We start from the raw sequence: 20,334 nt of genomic DNA, 5'->3' as shown, positions 1-20,334 counted from the left end.
GTCCTCCTCAGATTCCTTCTGAAGTGAAGCTGTTGAGGGAAAGGAGGAAGGAGGGAGAAGATGCTTATATTTTGGTGCTTTACTTCATTCATAACAAAAACGTATGTCTGTTCTAAATTACTGTCTGCTTTAATATAATCTGGGTTTTATTTATAAACTGATATTTTGTTTGGAAATTTGTCAGTCATTTTTGTGTTTAAAAGAGAATTTTTTTCTGTTTTTGAATAAAAGACCTTCATGTAGTTAGAGCTTGTATATATAGTGTATATACAGGTCAGTTTGCCCTCAAACATTTACCTTGGCTATCTGATGAATATCATTTCCTTTTAGCCAGCCTTATAGTTAGAATTTTCTGAAACTCATAAGCAGATGATATGCTCATGTTTTGTAAACTTCTTGCAACTCTCACTCGTGATGTCTCATTGAATATTTCATCTTTCAGGTTTATCTCCGTTCTCACTACTAATTACTAAAGCCTTACAAGTCTGCTTTCTTCTCGTGGTGCTGGGGTCAATTTTAAATTTGACCTGCTACCTGGATTATCAAAAGACAAATGTGAACTTCTATGTATCTCCCCTAAGTATCAATTTCATACAAAATATGAGCTTCTGGAGACTATTATAAAGCACTTGCAGTATCCTGTCTAGTATTCAGTATCATAATTAATAACATTCTGCACATCTGCATCTATTTATACAACATGAGTTACTTATGTCTCTCAAATACTATTGAGAGTTGGAGAAGTAGAATTGTTCTGATTTACTCATAGATACACTGGCATTCTGAAAGGTTGACTTGCTGTGACATCCAGGGCAAGTCAGTGTCAAGGGCAGGAATAGGCCCAGGAGTCCTGAGTCAGTTCTCTGCTCTTACCACTAATTGATACTTCCTCCCTAGATATGTCAAAATAATTTATTATTTCTGTGTTCTAGCTTATGACTTTAAGAGGCTCTGTGCTGGAAGATGCTATCCCTTCAACTGCAAAGCATTGCACAGCCAGAGGACTTCCCTTAAAAGAAGTGCTTGAACATGTGGTTCCTGAGCTGAATATCCATTGCCTCAGATTGGCTTTCAACACTCCTAAAGTCACAGAGCAGCTTATGAAACTGGATGAACAAGGGGTAAGTCCCAATTTAAAGAATAAGAAAGACTCTTCAGTGTTGTAAAATTAAATTGGTGAGCTGCATTGAACTGCAAAATTATCTGTTCATCTTACACAGCAGCATTTCAATTCAGTATTTTAGTTCAAATAGGGGATTTGCACAATTCTGGAAGTTGAAATGACTGTCTTTTTCATCAAGTCTTCCAGTATTTTTGGAATTGTTAAAATTAAACTCACCATGTTGAATTGTTAAATGTTTGCTGTTATGAAGGAGAAAATTCTGATCTTGCCTGCTAACTTTTTTAGACACTATTCATGTAAAATCTTAATTCAAATTAATTTTCTTGTCAGTTGGGGATTTGTTTCATCACAATAGATCATAATTAAGACTTTGCATAGCTCAGTGAAATGAAAATTGTGCATGTACATTCACTTTCTCTCTCACACAATTCTCTGCCCAAAGTGGACGGGACATTGTCAAAGAAGATTAAACCTTAAAAATTAACTTTAGTGGCAGTTGTTCCATTTAATCACTCTTATTTTAAGGATTCCAGCCCTTTTTTTTTTTTTTTTTTTAAACTGCTCTTTTGGTGCTATTGTACTGAAAAGAGAAAAATCTCCCAAGTTACTGAATTCTTCACTGCCGTGTGCATGCGCTAGTTTGTACTCAGTGCAAGGCATGTTACTTCTGCAAGGATTTTTTTTTTTCTTAAACAAGAAGTAGAATGAAAATTTCAAAAGGACATTTTCAAAACTGACTCTCTATGCTTTCTCCAGTTCTGATTAATAGAAGTCTTAAACTGTTGGTGGAGATCAGATATTGGCTCACTACTATTTACTTGCCTGTTTGGTGAGGTAATTTACATCAGATGATGGTTTGTTGAGCATCGGCTGGTCTCTAGCATGTTTTAGACTGGCCATCAGAAAATCTTTTCTAAGGGTGGCTTTCATCACTGAATTTCACTAACCAGAAGGTATGTTTGCATATCTGACGTGCACTTATCCTACAAGTTTGACTACGCAGAAGAAACACTCTTAAAGAACTACAGTCACTGACAAACCACCTGTTTTTTTTTTTTTTTTTTAAATATTGTTGCCACTGCATATTCAGCCTAAAAGCCCATCTGTCCCTCTTCCTTGGAGTTCTACACTCTTAAGGATTCGGGGTTTAGCAGAAAGAGCTGAGGTAGTTGTGGACTGCATGGCCTCCTCCCTTTGGCGCTGAAGTTTGGCCTTGCAAGGAACTACTAGTCTAGTCCTCATGAGAATTGGCTTTCCAGTAGGTTCCTGAAGCTCAGCAATGCCAGGGAGTTCATCACACAAGTGTGAACATATAGAGGTGAAACCATTCAAAGAGCCACAATTACTGTTAAATAACTTTTCTTTAGTGGTTTTGGCTGGCTTTTTCGAAGGTACAAAGCAGTCAGACCCCGCACTTCCATTGATTGCCAACGGGAGCTGAGGACTTAACACCCATTTGTGCCTTTGAAAATCTTCCTCTTTGTAGACTGCCAACCTAAAGACTAGCTTTTTGATTCATTTAGAACTTTAATAGTCCAGATGTGGTTGGTGTGCTTGATATCCTTTGTCCTACATGGGCAACTTTATGGGCAGCTGTAAAAAACAAACAAACAAAAAAACCTCAGTAATTGGCAGTGCAACTAACACTTAAAAAGGAATGTGGTGTAATAAAACTGTTAAGAATATAGAATATTATTTTATATAAGGTATTAGTAAAAAAAACACCCCAAATTATAATTTATTTACCTCATGCATAGAAAAGATTTGTAAAATGCATTACAAGATAACTGTTTTAAGTAGAGAAGAGACAAGCCCAAAATCTTAACATCAAGGATTGTTTTTACTGATGTGAAACAAGCGGCACACATCCTTCTTCCACAAGGTGGTTTAAATGAATCTCATAGAATTGGTTATCTTATGTTTTCATAGATTCTAGGACTGGAAGGGACCTTGAGAGGTCATCGAGTCCAGTCCCCTGCCCTCGTGGCAGGACCAAATCCTGTCTAGACCATCCCTGATAGACATTTATCTAACTTAAACTCTTAAATATCTCCAGAGATGGAGATTCCACAACCTCCCTAGGCAATTTATTCCAGTGTTTAACCACCCTGACAGTTAGGAACTTTTTCCTAATGCCCAACCTAAACCTCCCTTGCTGCAGTTTAAGCCCATTGTTTCTTGTTCTATCCTTAGAGGCTAAGGTGAACAAGTTTTCTGCCTCCTCCTTATGACACCCTTTTAGATACTTGAAAACTGCTATAATGTCCCCTCTCAGTCTTCTCTTTTCCAAACTAAACATATCCAGTTCTTTCAGCCTTCCTTCATAGGTCATGTTCTCAAGACCTTCATTCTTGTTGCTCTTCTCTGGACCCTCTCCAATTTCTCCACATCTTTCTTGAAATGCGGTGCCCAGAACTGGACACAATACTCCAGTTGAGGCCTAACCAGCGCAGAGTAGAGCGGAAGAATGACTTCTCGTGTCTTGCTCACAACACACCTGTTAATGCATCCCAGAATCATGTTTGCTTTTTTTGCAACAGCATCACACTGTTGACTCGTATTTAGCTTGTGGTCCACTATAACCCCTAGATCCCTTTCTGCCGTACTCCTTCCTAGACAGTCTCTTCCCATTCTGTATGCGTGAAACTGATTGTTCCTTCCTAAGTGGAGCACTTTGCATTGCATTGCAGATTGAATTTAAAAGGAACAATGTGCCCCTTAGGTCTTTTGAGTTACCTGTGATATCAGTACATTCTGTACATTTAATTTTATTTTACTAAATAGTTGTTGATCCCTGCAAATACTTTAAATTGTTGCAAGAAGTTGTATCATTGCATACATTTCAGTTGAATTTGATTTAGAATATACCAAGAGTTTGAGATATCACCCCATGTTGATTTTGTTTTGTTTAAAAGGTAAATTCAAGGTCTTGTATAACCTTATTTAGAATCTGGAAATAAAATTTCTCTAGGGAAAAAAATACCTTTGTTTGTTAAAAGGCATGATTGAAAAATGTAGACTTTTTTCCTTGTAAAAATCCTTTTTGAAATCAAGAACACCTAGTAATCAAGGATGTGGAATAGGTTAGGAATTGGAGTACGTCTTTTGATGTTAGTACAGACAGTGAAATATGCTGACTTCTTGTGCCCCCTGAAAAACTTACTGCTATATTTGTAAGACTTGATTCAGATATGTATTTGGGAGTTTGTAGTTGAGCAGATTAAAAATATTGCCCTTTCATGCCATGGAGAATTTAGACAAAATAATTCCACTTCTAATCACAAAATTATCCATATATGGTGGAGATTATTTGTCTGCTTCCCTGGGAACACTTCTGAAGACTGTAGTTAACGTGGAGTTCTGAGTATTTTGATATGAATACTTTTGCACAGATAAAGCCAAGTGGTATTTCTGTAGAATATAAAACTACTTATGTTGGGAAATAATCATAGAAATGTAGATCTGAAAAGGGACCTCAGGAGTTTATCTATTCCATCCCTGCACACGGAGGCAGGACCAAGTCTTCCTTAAACCATCTTTGACAGGTTTTGTTCTTAAAACCTCTAATGATGGGTATGCCACAATCTCCCTTGGCAACTTGTTCCAGTGCTTAACTATTCGTATAGTTAGAAAGTTTTTCCTAATATCTAACCTAACTCTACTTTGCTGCAGATTAAGCTGTTACTATTTGTCTTACCTTCAGTGGACAGGAGAACAATTGATTGCTGTCCTCTTTGAGGCAGCCCTTAACTTATTATGAAGACTATAATCTTGAATTTATCTACATGTTTCTTAGTGTTGCACCCAAAACTGAACACAATACACCAGTTTAAGGCTTCACCAGTCTTGAGTAGAATGGAATAATTACCTCCCATGTCTTACATACAACATGCCTGTTGTTACACCCCAAGATATTAGCCTTTTTTGTAACTGCATCACATTGGTGGCTCATGTTCAATTTGTGATCCACTATAACCCCCATATCCCTTTCTGCAGTACTGCTGCCTAGCCAGTTATTTTACATTTTGTAATTGTGCATTTGATCTTTTCTTCCTTAGTATAGTACTTTGGGAAGTTCGTCTTGTTGATTTCAGACCAATTCTTCAATTTATCAAGGTCCTTTTGAATGTTAATCCTGTCCTCCAAAACCCTTGCAACCCCTGCCAGCTGTTGGCATCCACAGATTTTATAAGCATACTCTTCTCCCCATAATCCAAGTAATTAATGAATAGTCCTGGACCCACAATTGACCCGCATGGGACCCCACTAGATACGTTCTCCTAGTTTGATAGTGAAGTATTGAGAATACTTGTAGAATATGTTTTTTCAGTGAGTCGTGCACCCACATTATAGTAGTTTCATCTAGGCCACAATTCCCTAGTTTCCTTAAGAGAAAGTCACATGGTACTGTGACAAAAGCTTTACTAAAATCAAGATAAATAATGTCTACTGCTTCCCTTTTCTCCACTAGACCAGTAACCCGATCAAAGAAGGAAATTAGGTTGATTTGGCATGTTTTACTCTTGACAAATCCATGTTGACTATTATTTATCACTCTATTATCCTCTAGGTTCTTCCAAATTGATTAATAATTTGTTCCACTATCTTTCCAGGTACCAAATTAAGGGTGGCTGGTCTATAATTCCTCAGGTCCTTTTTGTTCCCCTTTTTAAAGATATGTACCATGATTGCCCTTCTTCAGTTCTCTGAAACTTCACCAGTCCTCCATGAGTTCTCAAATATACTCACTAATAAAGTTCTCTGTTACCTCAGGGTGAAATCCTGCCCCTATTGAAATCATTGTGACTTTTGCCATTGACTTCAATGGGACTAGAATTTCACACTCTAATTTCCGTACAGAACTTTGAATTTAAATAGTACTAAAAACAGCCTTGTGAGGTAAACTAGTAACATTATCCCTATTTTACTCTTGGAGACACTGAAGCAGAGAAGGTGAAGTGACTTTTCCAAGTTCACATGGGAAGTCAGTAACTAATCTGAAATTAAAACTCAGGAGTTTTTGATTCCTGATTGTGTGCTTGTATCATTAGACCATACTGCCATTATGAAAATAAAACTAGTGTATAACTCCAAGTAGTGTGCACATTCAAATTTGCTCTCTTAAAAATGAGAAAATTGAAATTAACATTTGCTACTCCCTGAACTTAACCTGCATCTGTCACAAATTATCCATTTTGGCCTTGATGTTTTAGAATTAAGAAAGAGAAGGGGGCAAGAGGCATATTCACTGTGCCACATTATATAATCCTCTGTGATTAAGTTGTGAGTTCTCTAAATTAACTATCATAACACTATTGCTACTGGTGCATCATCTCTTCCTAAGAAAATAGCATCCAATCATATTTGGAGACTTTTATATTGTGTACACAGATGGTTGTTCTGAATTCAGCTTTCGCAATTTTTAGTGAATTGGCATGTGGGAGTTTAGGTAGATTATGACAATCATAATTCAGAACATTAATTTGCACATGCTCAGTAGCAATTGTTCAACTGTGAGTATCTGAGCTGTTCCTAATTTGTTTATCCAAAATACTTTATCAAAGTGCTTAATAGTCCACATTGGTTGTCTTTATAATTTAACATTTAAAGAGCAAGTTTCAGCTGTAGCAGTGTGAAAAGCATTTGAAATCACCCAAAAATAAAAAGAAGGTGGCCTGTTTGCAAGTAAGGCACAGAGCAGATTATTTCTATTTGAAGTTTTGGTAGTCTGGCTAAGTGTCTCCTTCATGAGAACTATGCAACAATGAAACAACGGTCATCACCTCTTACTGAAGACATTTGAAGAGTGACATGCAAGTTATATCTAAATCTTGACTATTCTTTTTTCATAATGTCTCCAAGATATGGCCTTTTTTATCCAGTCACCTAAAACACTCATACAAGCTCTTAACTCGCATCTCAATTACTGTAGCATACTTCTCTCCGGCCTTGACAATGCAGTCTTGTCCCATTCATATCCATTCAGAATGCTGCTTCAAAGATCATTTTCCTAGCCATTCACTTAGACCAGGTCACCCATCTCTTTGCATCCCTTCACTGGCTCCACCTTCTCTATCACCTCAAACATAAGCTGCTTGTCTTAAGGCCCTTCACAGCCTATCCCCAATTTACCGGTCATCTCTCATTTGCTAGTGAGATGTTGACTCCCACCTCCAATCAACCCATGATGCCAGCCTCCATTGCCCACTTGTTATATTTTCGAACCAGCACCTTTGTTCTTTTTTCCCATGCTGCCCCTCACACTTGGGAATAGCTAAACTAACTCATTATCTTCATCCAAAACCCTCCTCAAAACTTGCTTTCTTCCATGGTGCCTGCAAAAAAAACCTGACAACAATTAGCCTGCTGGGGTGCTGAGACCACTGCCTATCATGCTGATTAATATTCTCTCATTGTTTCCTTGTGCTCCCCATCTGTCTTATTCTTAGATTGTAAGCGCTTTGGGGCAGGAACTGTCTTTTTGTTCTGTTTGTACAAAGCCTAGCATAATGGGGTCCTGGTGCATGACTAGGGCTACTAGGTGCTATGGTAATACGAATAATGAATAATAGCAGTCTCCTCTTCTGCCTTCAGTACTCCCCCAAAATGCCTGATCAATAGTACAATGCTGAAAGAGAGGGAAAAAACCTTCCTAACACCGCCAGTGGTTAAAGCAAGTAGCCAAATGTTTAATTTTGAATATCCCATCTTAACATGCATAACTACCAGTAATATTGATTGTAATGAATCTTGTAGAGAATGGGTCACACAAGACCTGGGTTCTACTCCTGGCTCTGACATTGACCTGTTGTGTGACCAATGGAAAGTTGCTTTTTCTTTTTTCTGTGTGCCACTATTGCAAATTTAACACTTCTAATCCCTACTTCACATGGATGGTTTTTGTGGTGATTAATGGGCTATATACAAGTTAAAAATAGAAAGGAAGTGTTTACCCAGGTTTTAAAGACTGACAATAAGAAACTTACTGAGAACCAACACTTAATTTTGAGTTTGCCTTTCCTGTATATGTTTGTTGAATTGTAAATGATAACCCTATCATTAATTAAATCCATAAAACAGGTTTATCTGACCCCAAATGTGTCTTGAGAATTGGACAAGCTGTTCCTTTGTTGCCCCAGGAGACAAACCCACAATCTGAATTTCAGTCACTTTCTAGCAGGATCCAGTTCAGTCTTCAAGAAAAGTACTCAATTCTTCAATCTACTCTCCAGAGGAGCCCGGGACTTAGCTTTCACACCAACCAAAGCTCCCTTTCATACCCTCAGATGACTTTTCCTGTTGAGGGAGCTTCTGAAATGTGGGTGCTATGAATTTCCTTAGCAGCTGGCATAACGCCAGCTTAATCTTCTCTGGCACAAGTCCAGTACATTTAAAGAGAGATTCCTCTCTCCCCTTCACTCCAGCAGGAAGCTGGCAGAAGCAGTTAAGCTGACCCTTTTACTTCCTTTTTTCCATTATTCCTGGGAGAATTTGGCACCAAAAAATTAAAAATTCTGTGCACAATATTTTAAAATTCTGCATGTTTTATTTGTCAAAATAACACAATATAATCAGGCCAGTTTCAATTATTTTAGTGATTTGTTTCAAAATACCTGTCAGCTTCTGTGTCTGTAACAATATAGACAACAATAGAGATTCAGGAAATGTTTTTTGACAAATCGATTCCTTACCAGCAGCCCAATGTGCCCTGCTCTTTCCATCCCCCCATATCCTATGTCTATTCATTGGCCCCAGAGGCAGGACACTATGAGGAATGCAGCTTCTCCTCTTCCCTATCCAAGGCTGACTACTCTGGCCCAGGAAGCAGCTGCCCTCTGTGTTGGTGCCACAGCAGCCCTTGGTTGTCAAAAGGTGTAACTGCAGTGCCTCTCCTGCAGAATTGTTTTCTGCAGAGAAAACAAAATCTGTGGGGGACATGAATTCTGCATGTGTGCAGTGGGGCAGAATTCCCCCAAGAGTATTCCATTAACTAATCTGCTTCACTATCTCCCATAATGTACATGAAATAAACAAAATACACAAAAGGCTGGGATTTTCACAATCATTCAGTGTTGGCCAGCTCCCATTGAAGTCTGTGGGAACATAGGCTACTGAGGAGCGATTTTAAATGTAATATATTAAGTAAAAATAGTGGAAAAACTGTTCTTGTGTTGTTTCAATGTTCAGGAAAATGCTGAAAATAATCTAGATTGTGTATGCTCCCTGTCTCTTTTGCATCTTGTGAGATATTTGCATGGAAATTGATATGAACCTGAATTGAGTATATCCCACCTATCTTGATTTAATTGTAAAGAAAAGAGACTTCACTCATGTTTGCACATTAAACAATAGTTATTGAGACTTGGCAGATTTTCAAACAGAAGAAAAATTGTCATTCTATTGCATTTCCTTGTTCTCTTAGAGGCACTCCTTTAGGATAGTCCACATTCAGGACCAGAAAAAAACAGTTTGTTCACTATCTACAAGGTGGAACATACTACAGCAATAGAAATCACCGAGTGACAAATGCATTATACTAGCATTTCTACTTCTCAAGAAGGTTAACTAAATTCTGTCCATTATTTTCTTTCAGGAGCATGCTCTTTCAAATGAAAATTAATTTCCTGTTTGGATGTAACAGACAAAGAGAGTCTTTTGTTATATAACAGAGCTTTAAAAATCTACACTAAATCTAATTTGGTTATGGACTCTTGCTCGATATTTGTGTGTAGTGAAGTCACTCTTACTGAACTTTACATCATTGGGCAGTTATAGCCTCAATGCGAGATGCGAAGAAATAAATCTTCTCAAATGGATGGGGCATTCTGTCTTTTCCACACAATTTAGAGTAAGAAGTCATTTAATCTCCTTGCAAGCTCACAAGTTTGGTTCTCTGGAGCTGTGGCAAAAGAGCCAGTTATCTCAAATAATGACGTAATATTTAATTACTTTCAAGACTATTATTTTGTATTTGTATTATCATAGCACCTCAGAGCCCCAGTCTACATCAGAATACTATTGTGTTAGGAGCTCTACAAACACACAATAAAAAGTCCCTGCCCCAAAGAGTTCACAATCTAAGTATAAGACAGGACACAACATGGATACAAACAGATGGGAGAATACAAGGAAACAATGAGACGATATTGGTCAGCATAATAGACAGTGGTCTCAGCACACCAGCAGCCTAACTGTTGTCAAGTTTTTTGTAGGCCTCATGGGAAAGGAGAAAAAATTGATCCAAACCCTCCTGCCTGTCTCCTACAGAAAAAAAAAAAAAAAAGGAAAGGAAAAAAAAAACCTACTTTGTGTTCCCTGGAGCTTCTAAATAAAAAGTCTTTTATACTCTAAAATCTTCACCGCAGGTGAAAATGTTAGGGCTTTTCCCACATTGTTAAAATTTGAAAAATAATTAATACTGAGTAAGAAGAAACAAGCTAATTTTATTGATTAAATAACTACAGTATTTAAGAGAGGGAGAAAATTGATTAATAATAATATTGCTTCTGCAGTTATGTAGAAATTCTTTTTATTTAGAGAGGTTTTAAAATAGGAAATAAAATACCATTGTTATGAAGGTGTTAGGTACTTCTGATATTTTTATTTTAACACAAGCCAATGTAGTAGCATTGATCCTAAATCATCCTACATTATCTTACTGGTAGCTGTTAGAATCTGGTAGGGGATATTACCTAAGGTGTAAATATTATTTTCATTTAAATCACATGTCTAATTGCTAAAATTTTTGCCAAAAATATGAACTCCGTGATAATTCAGACATTGACAATGCTAGAGAGTTTAATATTTAATAATCCTGATTATCAAATGGAAAAAGAAAAACAAAAATTGCCAGAGAGAGAAATTTTATGTTAAAGCTTCTAAGTTGATAAATTATAGCTTAAAAATAATTGACAGTGACCCTTAAAAGAAATAAAACAGCTAAAAAAATGCAGTTTTCTTTGTGTAATTGTGTTTTGCTGCTTGTCTGAAAATTAGTCATAGGAAAGCTCTTCTAATGCAAATGACCCATTCCTACAGTGGTGCACTAGTATCACCCAGTCAAATTTCATGTGTCTTCTGATCTTTCCTCTAGCTCAAGGAAACACGCTACTCGTTTACATGCATCCGACGAAGTGGGCATTCACCCACGAAAGCTTATGCTGCAATACATCTGTTATTCTTAAAGGTGCCACAGGACTCTCTGTTGCTACTCGTTTTGACATTCACACCAGTCATAAGCAAATACTATGAGCTACTATTCTACATAGGGAAGCAGTGTGATCTTATTGATCGTGCACAAGGCTGGGAATCAGTAGTCTGGTTCCTATCCTGCCTCTGCCTAGACTTTCTGTGTGGCCTTTAATAAGTCACTTGGCCTTCCCGTGCCTCAGTTTCTTCATCTGCAAAAGGAGGAGGATAATGTTTACTCCCGCGTGGAAAGCAATTTGAGATCTTCAGGTGAAATGTGCCTAGTCATCTAAAGGTCCCTGGTTCAATCCCAGGCTTTGGCAGCCCTTCATTTTTATTAATAGTGAGGGAAATTAACCATTGGAGCAATGTACCAAGGGTCGGGGTGGATTCTCCACTGGCAATTTTTAAATCGAGGTTGGATGTTTTTCTAAAAGATATGATTTAGGAATTATTTTGGGGAAGTTCTATGGCCTGTATTATACAGGAGGTCAAACTAGATGATCACAGTGGTTTCTTCTGGCATTATAATCTATGAATCACAATGCTCATCATCTTTGAGGCAAAGATGGTAGAAAACAACGGGGCTATCTGCAAGAAAGTTGTACAAATCATTAGGTATTTTTTGAGTCTGTAAACTAGGGGACTAACTAAATGACTGAAGAAAATCAGGCAGAATAAATGCTATATAACCTGATATATGCATCTTGAATCTTTATTTCTGTTTGTAGTTAAGCTATCAGCTGAAGGTGGGGATCATGTATTGCAAAGGTGGACAGAGCACTGAAGAGGAAATGTACAACAATGAGTCAGCAGGACCAGCTTTTGAAGAGTTTCTTCAGCTCTTGGGAGAACGAGTTCGACTTAAGGGGTTTGAAAAGTACCGTGCTCAGCTGGACACCAAGAGTAAGGCAGCCCTCTTATTATTTTTTAGACTAAAAAGTATATCTTATGAGAAGATTATCAGTTATTGAACAGATTTCTTCAAAAATCACATTCTTGGCTATAAAGAAACAGCTGTTCAATATCCAAGGATGAGTACAAAAAAAGCAAACATGTAAATTGAACCGTGTCAACATGGCCTTTTATTACTTTGATAACAAACATTTCACTTTTACATTGAACCAAAACTCTGGTGCAAACGTGTTCCAAAAATTCAAGGTAAAAAATGAGTAGCCTGTGGAATCAATATTAATATAACAATGCAATGAACTACATTACATTAATTGCATTGAGCATGTCTTATTAACTTGTGTTAATTTTTAATGATAATCTTAATGATCTGTCACTGCTAGAAAAAGAATATGCTGAAATGGTTTTGCAGACCCAGGTTCATAATCTTGACCTTTAGTAAATTGATCTGTTAATTTTATGCTGTGTCCAACCTATGTATCTGCCTCCCCTGGGTATTTTTGTCCTGTCCCTTACTACTGAATTTGTTCTCTTGTCCTTAGTGACTTCTGCTGAGTTGGCCTATGTAAATTAAACTATTTATGACAACTATGCCACCAGTTTTTACCATAAAATATATTGAAATGGTGATCTTGACTTATGTGGCAATATTTGTGCAAGAAATATTCTGCCTTTTGTTTGATGGGTCATAATACAGTTAGTGAGCTCTGTTTTTATCAGGCAGTCCACACAATATCTGTATGTGTTTCTTCAATTTTAAAATCTTTTTAAAAACTCTCACACATCTTTGAACATTAGGATTAACCCATTTGTATTGAAGTCTGTTGTTATCTTGCTCCTTGCAGTACAGGAAATTAAATAAGGATTTGAGTCATGAAAATAGAAAAACATTTATAAACTTCAGCTCAGCAAAAAATGTCCTGTTGCCATGGTTCTGCTATCACCAGTATTATAACAACATGCAGTGAGAGCAAGAGATCATTAAAAATATGAAATTACTCAGCTTCTCCAGTATTACTTGCTGTAACCAGTAAAGAATGTCAAAATTGAATGTATAAAACTTCCTTAGAATTTTCAATATTCACCTCTCTCAAATCAGTGTCATATAACCTAGTTTTCCTACTGTTATCGGAGAGAGAGATCATATGGGAGAACCCTTAAAAAGCTAGGGAAGGGAGGAGTCAGCATTTGGATTCTCTAAGTGGGTGGGTGAGGAACTGATCTTTCCCTGGTGGTGGTGGTGGTGGTTTTTTCCACTTTGAACTGTGCTAGTATTTCTATTATTCAGAAGAGAAAAGTTCACTTTCCTCAAATCCCAAAGAGATATTAAATTTGCATTTAAAAGATTTAAGAACTACAGGCTCTTCAGATTCTGCATGAATACAGAGAGTAGATATTTCCAAGCGATAAACCTGCAAAATGAATTGAGTGGTTAGGAAACTGTTGAAGAAAACAACCTTCTAGAGACATATGTTGTCTGTACTCTTGAATGGGTATGTCGCTGTATCTGACACAGGAAAATATTGCACAAGCTACACTTTAAGATGTTTACCATTTTTCAGTTTTTAATTCCTGGATTCTTTTGCTTTGGAGCTCATTAAAGTATCCTGCGTTCATATTCAGCATTGGTAGTCCTTGCTTTTGGTATCTAAATCTAATTTTACACTGAAATTTTATCATTTTCTCTAGAACTTGAGTGTATTGCACCTGGAGAGAGCTTTGAAATCCCTTAATTCAAAATAGGTTTAAGATTTGATTGTGATATACTCATGTAATATAAAATTATGTATGTATAAAGTCCCAAAAGATGCTATGAATCATATTCTTTATATGCAGTATTTTATTTGTATGTAAAATTGGTAAATGTAGATTCTGTGCAGAGCAAGCACTATGTTTAAACTGCATATGTAAGAATATAGAAAAATTGACTTACTACTGCATAAGCTCTATTTTTAAGAATGGCCTCTCTGGCTGTTAGGATCTTAATATTATTATTCAGATTATATCTCTTCCCCTCTTCTGGTTTAGAGTTGTATCAAGGTCCAGTATCTAAAGCATTTTTCCTTTCTTTTTTGAGTGATTATCCCTATGTGTTTCATTTCTGGTGTGTTTGTGCCCCATTAGCTCAAGATTGGTTTCTTTTGGTCAGCAGTGTCTGTTGAGGCCATGCCTATGCCCTAGGTGCCCTCATGCTCCCACCACCTGAGTGCATAAAGGACAGAGTAGGTCCAGTCGTCCCTCAGTCCCTCTTATTTCCTGTGGCTGTGAGACAGAATCCCTGACAGTACCCATATCTCTTGCACGCTGTGCAAGCCAAAATCTATTTTTGTAAATAATTACTATGTTCTTATAGTGTTTAATGTAGTTAGTATTAGTATTTGCTAATGCTGGCTGGCTCATGCTCTATCTTTATCTGTATCTCTATACATCTATAGATATCTATGTCTATATATAGAGAGAGAATGAGAGACTTTCTTTTTAGATTTAGGAATTTATGATTCCAGGGCATAGTCTTTATGGCAGAACTGGTCTCAAGACTTGCCCCTCTGCAATGAAACTATTCTACTGAACCATGCACACTTGAGGTGTTTGTGTGTGTTGCTTTGGAGAGGGGCACATACTAAAAAGATGTACTGCCTGTTGTTGTTTTTCTAAAAGACCACAAAAGCGATTGATGTGGGCTTCCTCAGAACTGGAAAAGAAAGGCACTGGTAGGCCTCGGACTCAGTGCTCATGCCAGTTCCAGTTCAACTCCAAGTTCTTGGGCTCTCTTGGCTAAGAAGTTGTTAGCTAAGACCGTTAGATCAGCTAAGTCATCTAAGAGGTGTAGGAAGGAGTTCCCAGACTAACTGGAGCAGCAAACAGTGGAGTTTTGGAGTGAGTGGATGTGGATGATGTGGGAACAAACTGCTATGGTCTGTGTTGGATGTGCTAACTTCTCCTTTCTGATGGAAGACTTAAAAGGTCACTGGTGCATGAAATGCAAGCTGCTGACCACTGGAAGAGATGATACGTGGTCTGGAAGCCTAAGTTTCAAGACTGAGTAGCATCTGAGAAAACACAGACCTCTTGCATAACCAGATTCAGAAAATGTTTCCTCAGATGCCACAAGGGGAAGGATCAAGGTGATAAGGGATTGGAGAGAGTGGAAAACAAAGAAGTGGGCTGATGTTTTGTGACCAAGCGGGGAGAGAGAACCATGAAGCATTCAATCTAGCTAAAGCATCAAATCAGTATCAGAAACTCCAAAAATCATCTACTGAAGAACCTGTCTTTGAAGGACTGGAACAGAAATCTACAAGGGACATACCTGATGTGTATCCTTGTGTTGTGAAATAAGCAGCTACCAAGAGAGGTTCTTCGAGTGCTTGCTCAAGTCGATTCCATTGTAGATGTGCGTGCGCCCACATATGTGGCCATCAGAGACTTTTGCCTTAGTGATATCAATAGGGCTAGCTGTGGTGCCCCCTTGAGTTCCGCACTCGGGTGCTGATATATCCGCCGCTACCGGCCCTACTCCCTCTCAGTTCCTTCTCACCACCTGTGGTGGTCAGTCGGAGCACCTTTCCTTGCTTTGGTAGTGTGTGACGCTATGTACCTCAGGGGAACACCCTACACCCCCATGTTCATCTTTATAAAATGATTGTGTGGTATCAAATGCAAAGTTTGTCATGTTGGGTGTCTTCAGAAGGCTCATAATGCACTGAACATGGTTGTTATAGTGATGTTATAGTAATTGTTACAGTAATTATAGTAAGGTTATAGGTTATAATTTCATGGATGCAGTTATGAGGCTGAAAATGTATCCTCATGGCTTAAAATAAGCCCAGGCACAAACTCTCCCAGAGCAGAGAGGCAGTTCACACCTCATCAGGGCAGGTATGGGACAAACCCAGCCTAGCCTCACAGGAACAAAAGACGCTGGCAGCAACAAAAGGATCTGTTAGACTCTCGAGGGAGTCACCCCCCTTCCTTTGGTCAGTTTGGAACTGCAATGAGGTAATGCTCACCTGACTCTTCCCTCTTGGCTTTGCCCCCCCCCCCCAGAAAGAACATGATAAAAGAGAGAGACATTTGCCATGCTCTCTCTCTTCCACCTACATCTACAGACACCACACCAAGCGACTGAAGCGCTGATCAAAGGGGAGAGCCTGGCTGAAGAGCAACCAGCCCTAAGTTTGTTAGGGCATTGAAAGTGTTAAGATCATCTTAGAATGCGGTTTGCTTTTATTTCATTTGACCAAATCTGACTTATGCTTTGACTTATAATAATTTAAAATCTTTATAGTTAATAAATTTGTTTGTTCTTCCTGAAGCAGTGCGTTTGGTTTGAAGCGTGTCAGAGGCTCCCCTTGGGATAACAAGCCTGGTACATATCAATTTCTTTGTTAAATGGACGAACTCATATAAGCTTGCAGCATCCAGCGGGCATAACTGGGCACTGCAAGACGGAGGTTCCTAAGGTTGTGTCTGGGACCAGAGATATTGGCTACTCTCATTCAGTTGCACAATCCAAGCAACAGCTTACGTGTCAGAGGCTGTGTGTGAACAGCCCAGGAGTGTGGGTTCTCACAGCAGAGCAGGGTAAGGCTGGCTCCCAGAGTCAAGGATTGGAGTGACCTAGCAGATCACCAGTCCAGATAACACCAGAGGGGAATACCACTGAAACCTGTCACCATGCAAGGCACTGAATTTAGCTGTATGAAGTGGAAATCCATCAACTTCATGAAAAAACGCGTGACTTCATATATCTGATGAAGTGGGTTCTAGCCCACAAAAGCTAACAAATTTATTTGGGCATAAGTCTCTAAGGTGCCACAAGGACTCCTTGTATTTTTGCTGATACAGACTTAACACGGCTACCACTGAAACCTTACACTTGTATATAGTTATTCTTAGTAGTTAATGTTAAGTACCTGTTAATAGCTTAGTTGTTAAGGTCCCAGCAGGGACTTTACCACCGGTGGGGTATGCCCCGGTCTCTGGGTTTCAAGCCCTGGGCAGACTGTAACAGGCCTATGTTTGTTAGTGACACTCATGACAGTTGTTTCAAGTGCTTGGGGGAGGCACATGTCAAAGACAAGTGCAGTATCTGTAAGAACTTTCGTCCCTGCATGCAAAAAGAGCGGGATATTCGACTCCGGGCTCTCCTTATGGAGTCTGCCCAGCGTCCGAGCCATCTCCGCATGAGAGGCCGGGCACCTCGGCATCAGTGAAAAGTGCACCCCCAGCACTGGGCTCCGCACGTCACCGGTACCAAAAAAGAAGATGCAAAAACATGGCTCCCCGGTGCCGGTGAGGAAAAGCCAAGTGGCAGCAGGCAAAGGAACTACCTTGGGCCATCCGCATACCCCGGAGCCCCGCAGTCGGCCTTCTCCATTTGGGGCCATTAGCCCAGTAAAAGGTCCTTCTTCAACTCCTGCGAGCGTGACTGGACAGTCTTCCTTGCCGACACTGACGCCAACACGTGCTCCCCAGGCGTCAAAGGAGCACAGGCATCTGCCAGCACCGCTAGCACAGCAGTTACCGCAAGCTTCAGCAAAGTCTCCCCAAGAGGGCAAGCGAGCCGATAAGGCTCCCCAGGGAGTAGTGGAGCGCTGCAGATCTCCCCCTCCCCCCGAGGCAATGACATGCTCTCCACCTCTGCGCCGATGGATGCCGGAGCCTCCATCCAGGTCGGCAGATACTCGCCATTGGTCGCCGGCATCGCAGCCGCGGTCACCGTCGTCCTGATGCGGTTCGCTGAGAGGGAGGCGACGGATCCCCTACTACCGGCATGGGTCGTCGTCTCATAGTCAGTCCCAATCGCTGATGCCGTGGCAGCGTTCTCCTTCCTTTCTCCGGTCACCCCGGCACCAACCCTGGTCTTCATGCTGTAGGTACCGGTCCAACCCATGCAGGGCACCTGTCACCATTATTGGTGGTCTCCAGGCAGACTCGCACATCTACAGCCCCTCTGTGGTCTCCGGAAGGGGGTTCCTCCAGAACCGAGGGTTGCTTCAACCCATTGCCTAGACCCCAGCAACAAGAATGGGGCTACCAAGCTGGCATGGACAGCACCGGAGCAGTGGCAGCTGGGGCAGTGGCCCATGCAGTTGCCTTGTTGGAATGCATGGGGTGTCCCAGTCATGGCTATGCCCCCTTCATCAGCCGCTGCCTTGGAGTGCCAGCTACTGGCACCGATGGCACCAAGCCTGGTACCGGAGGCACGCCCAGAAGCCAAGACTCAAGAGGCTGTGCCCACCCCTAAGCCATCCTCCCTGGCTCCCCGGCAGAAGAGGACGACCAGGGCCTCCCTCCAGTGGGACAATCTTCATCTTTGTGTCCAGACGAGGCGATCCCGGGACCCTCCATGGCCAGCCCGTCCGATGATTTTAAGGACCACCAAGCCTTGCCCATCGGTTGGCCGAGAACTTGGGCCTCGAGGTGGAGGAGATGGCAAAACAGGCAGACACTTTATTCAATGTCCTGTCGGCCTCTACCCGAGCCATGTCGCACTACCGGTGCATAATGGGGTCCTCAAAATTACCATGGTCATCTGGCAAACACCCTCCTTCATCCCTCTCACCTCAAACAGGCCGAAAAGAAGTACTTTGTCCCGGCCAAAAGTTTTGAGTATCTCTATACCAGCCCTCCCTGTGGCTCGCTGGTGGTCTCGGCAGCCAATGAAAAAGAAAAGCAGGGGCACTCCAGTTCGACCCCAAAAAACAAAGAGGCCAAATGACTGGACTTTTATTCCACTGCAGTTTACAGTTTCGGGTGGTGAACCATCAGGCCCTCTTGGGCCATTATAAATTTAACTTACGGGCTCCCTCTGTAAGTTCAAGGAGTCCCTTCCTCAGCAACTGGCTCAAGAGTTTGACTGCACGAGGGCACCACGACGGCCCAGTGTGCACTCCAAATGGCATAGAATGCGGCTGACTCGGCAGTCAGGGTGATAGTGTCCACAGTGGTTATGGGGTACAGCTCCTGGCTTCAAACCGCTGGACTTTCACAAGAAATGCAGACCTTCATTCAAGACCTCCCATTCGATGGGAACGGTCTTTTCTCCGACGAGACCGATCAGAGGCTGCGTGGCTGAAGGATACCAAAGCCACCCATTGGTCTCTTGGCATGCATACGTAAGCAGTTCTGGCCGCCCCCGCTGTCTAGGTCTTGGCAGCTTCGCATGGGGTCTGCTAGAAGCAGAGACTCTGCATTCAGTCGGCACCGCCCTTCTGCCTCCTGCTCACCTGTGCATCCTAGTCCAGCAAAGCGCTCATTTTGATGGCGCACTTGAGAGCGACGCCCCAGCCAATTCCCCGGATCCACTGTTACCTTTCCTCAACCGCCTCCTCCCCTATCATTTGGCCTGGTTGGAGGTCACGTTGGACCGCTGGGTCCTGGACATATCTCGGGGCTATACCCTGCAATTTTTGGCCGCCCCTTCCTCCCACCCACCCCCACTTCCCTGTTCCTCTTCAGGGACCCATCTCACAAGCACCTACTCGTTCAGGATGTCGAGAATCTTCTGCGCCTGGGGGCAGTAAAGGAGGTTCCTTGGGACATGAAAGGAAAAGGGTTCTACTCCCGGTACTTCCTAATCCTGAAGGCAAAAGGAGGCCTCATACCAATCCTGGACCTGCGTCGCCTCAACAAGTCTCTCAAGTTGAAGTTTCACATGGTTTCCCTGGCCTCCATCATCCCCTCCCTGGATCTGGGAGACTGGTACACCGCTCTCGACTTAAAAGACGCTTATTTCCACATTTCAATTTCCACAGGCGTTTCCTCCATTTTATGGTGGGAGGGCACTGTTTCTGGTTCATAGCACTCATTTGGCCTCTCTTCAACCCCTAGGGTATTCATAAAGTGTATGGCGCCAGTGGCAGCTTACCTCAGACGTTGAGGGGTCCATCTGTTTCTGTACCTTGACGGCTGGCTCATCAACGTCAGGTCTCCGGAACAGGTGCAGCGGAGCCTCGACTTGGTGCGTTCCACATGCTGCAACCTGGGCCTGTTGATAAACACAGAAAAGTCCACCTTAGTGCCAGTCCAACACATAGAGTTCATTAGCACATTTCTCAACTCCACGCAGGCCAGGGCCTTCCTTCCCAAGGACGCTTTCAGGCCTT

At 41.0% G+C, this 20,334-nt stretch overlaps 1 protein-coding gene across 3 annotated transcripts in view; it reads left to right on the top strand.

Moving 5' to 3' along the window:
• Positions 1–20,334, top strand: part of SIPA1L1 (signal induced proliferation associated 1 like 1) — a 118,600-nt gene that overhangs the window by 14,462 nt on the left and 83,804 nt on the right. For all 3 annotated transcript variants that reach the window (XM_065403277.1, XM_065403275.1, XM_065403274.1), the window contains exons 3-4: positions 933–1,121; positions 12,043–12,217. In XM_065403277.1, the coding sequence (XP_065259349.1) occupies positions 933–1,121; positions 12,043–12,217 (364 nt within the window). The remainder of the gene's footprint in view (positions 1–932; positions 1,122–12,042; positions 12,218–20,334) is intronic.

This window comes from Emys orbicularis, chromosome 4, assembly GCF_028017835.1.
Source record: "Emys orbicularis isolate rEmyOrb1 chromosome 4, rEmyOrb1.hap1, whole genome shotgun sequence".
In the NCBI taxonomy this organism is placed as follows: Eukaryota; Metazoa; Chordata; order Testudines; family Emydidae; genus Emys; species Emys orbicularis.
The sequence above is the reverse complement of the archived record's forward strand: the minus strand, read 5'-3'. Positions and strand labels throughout refer to the sequence as shown.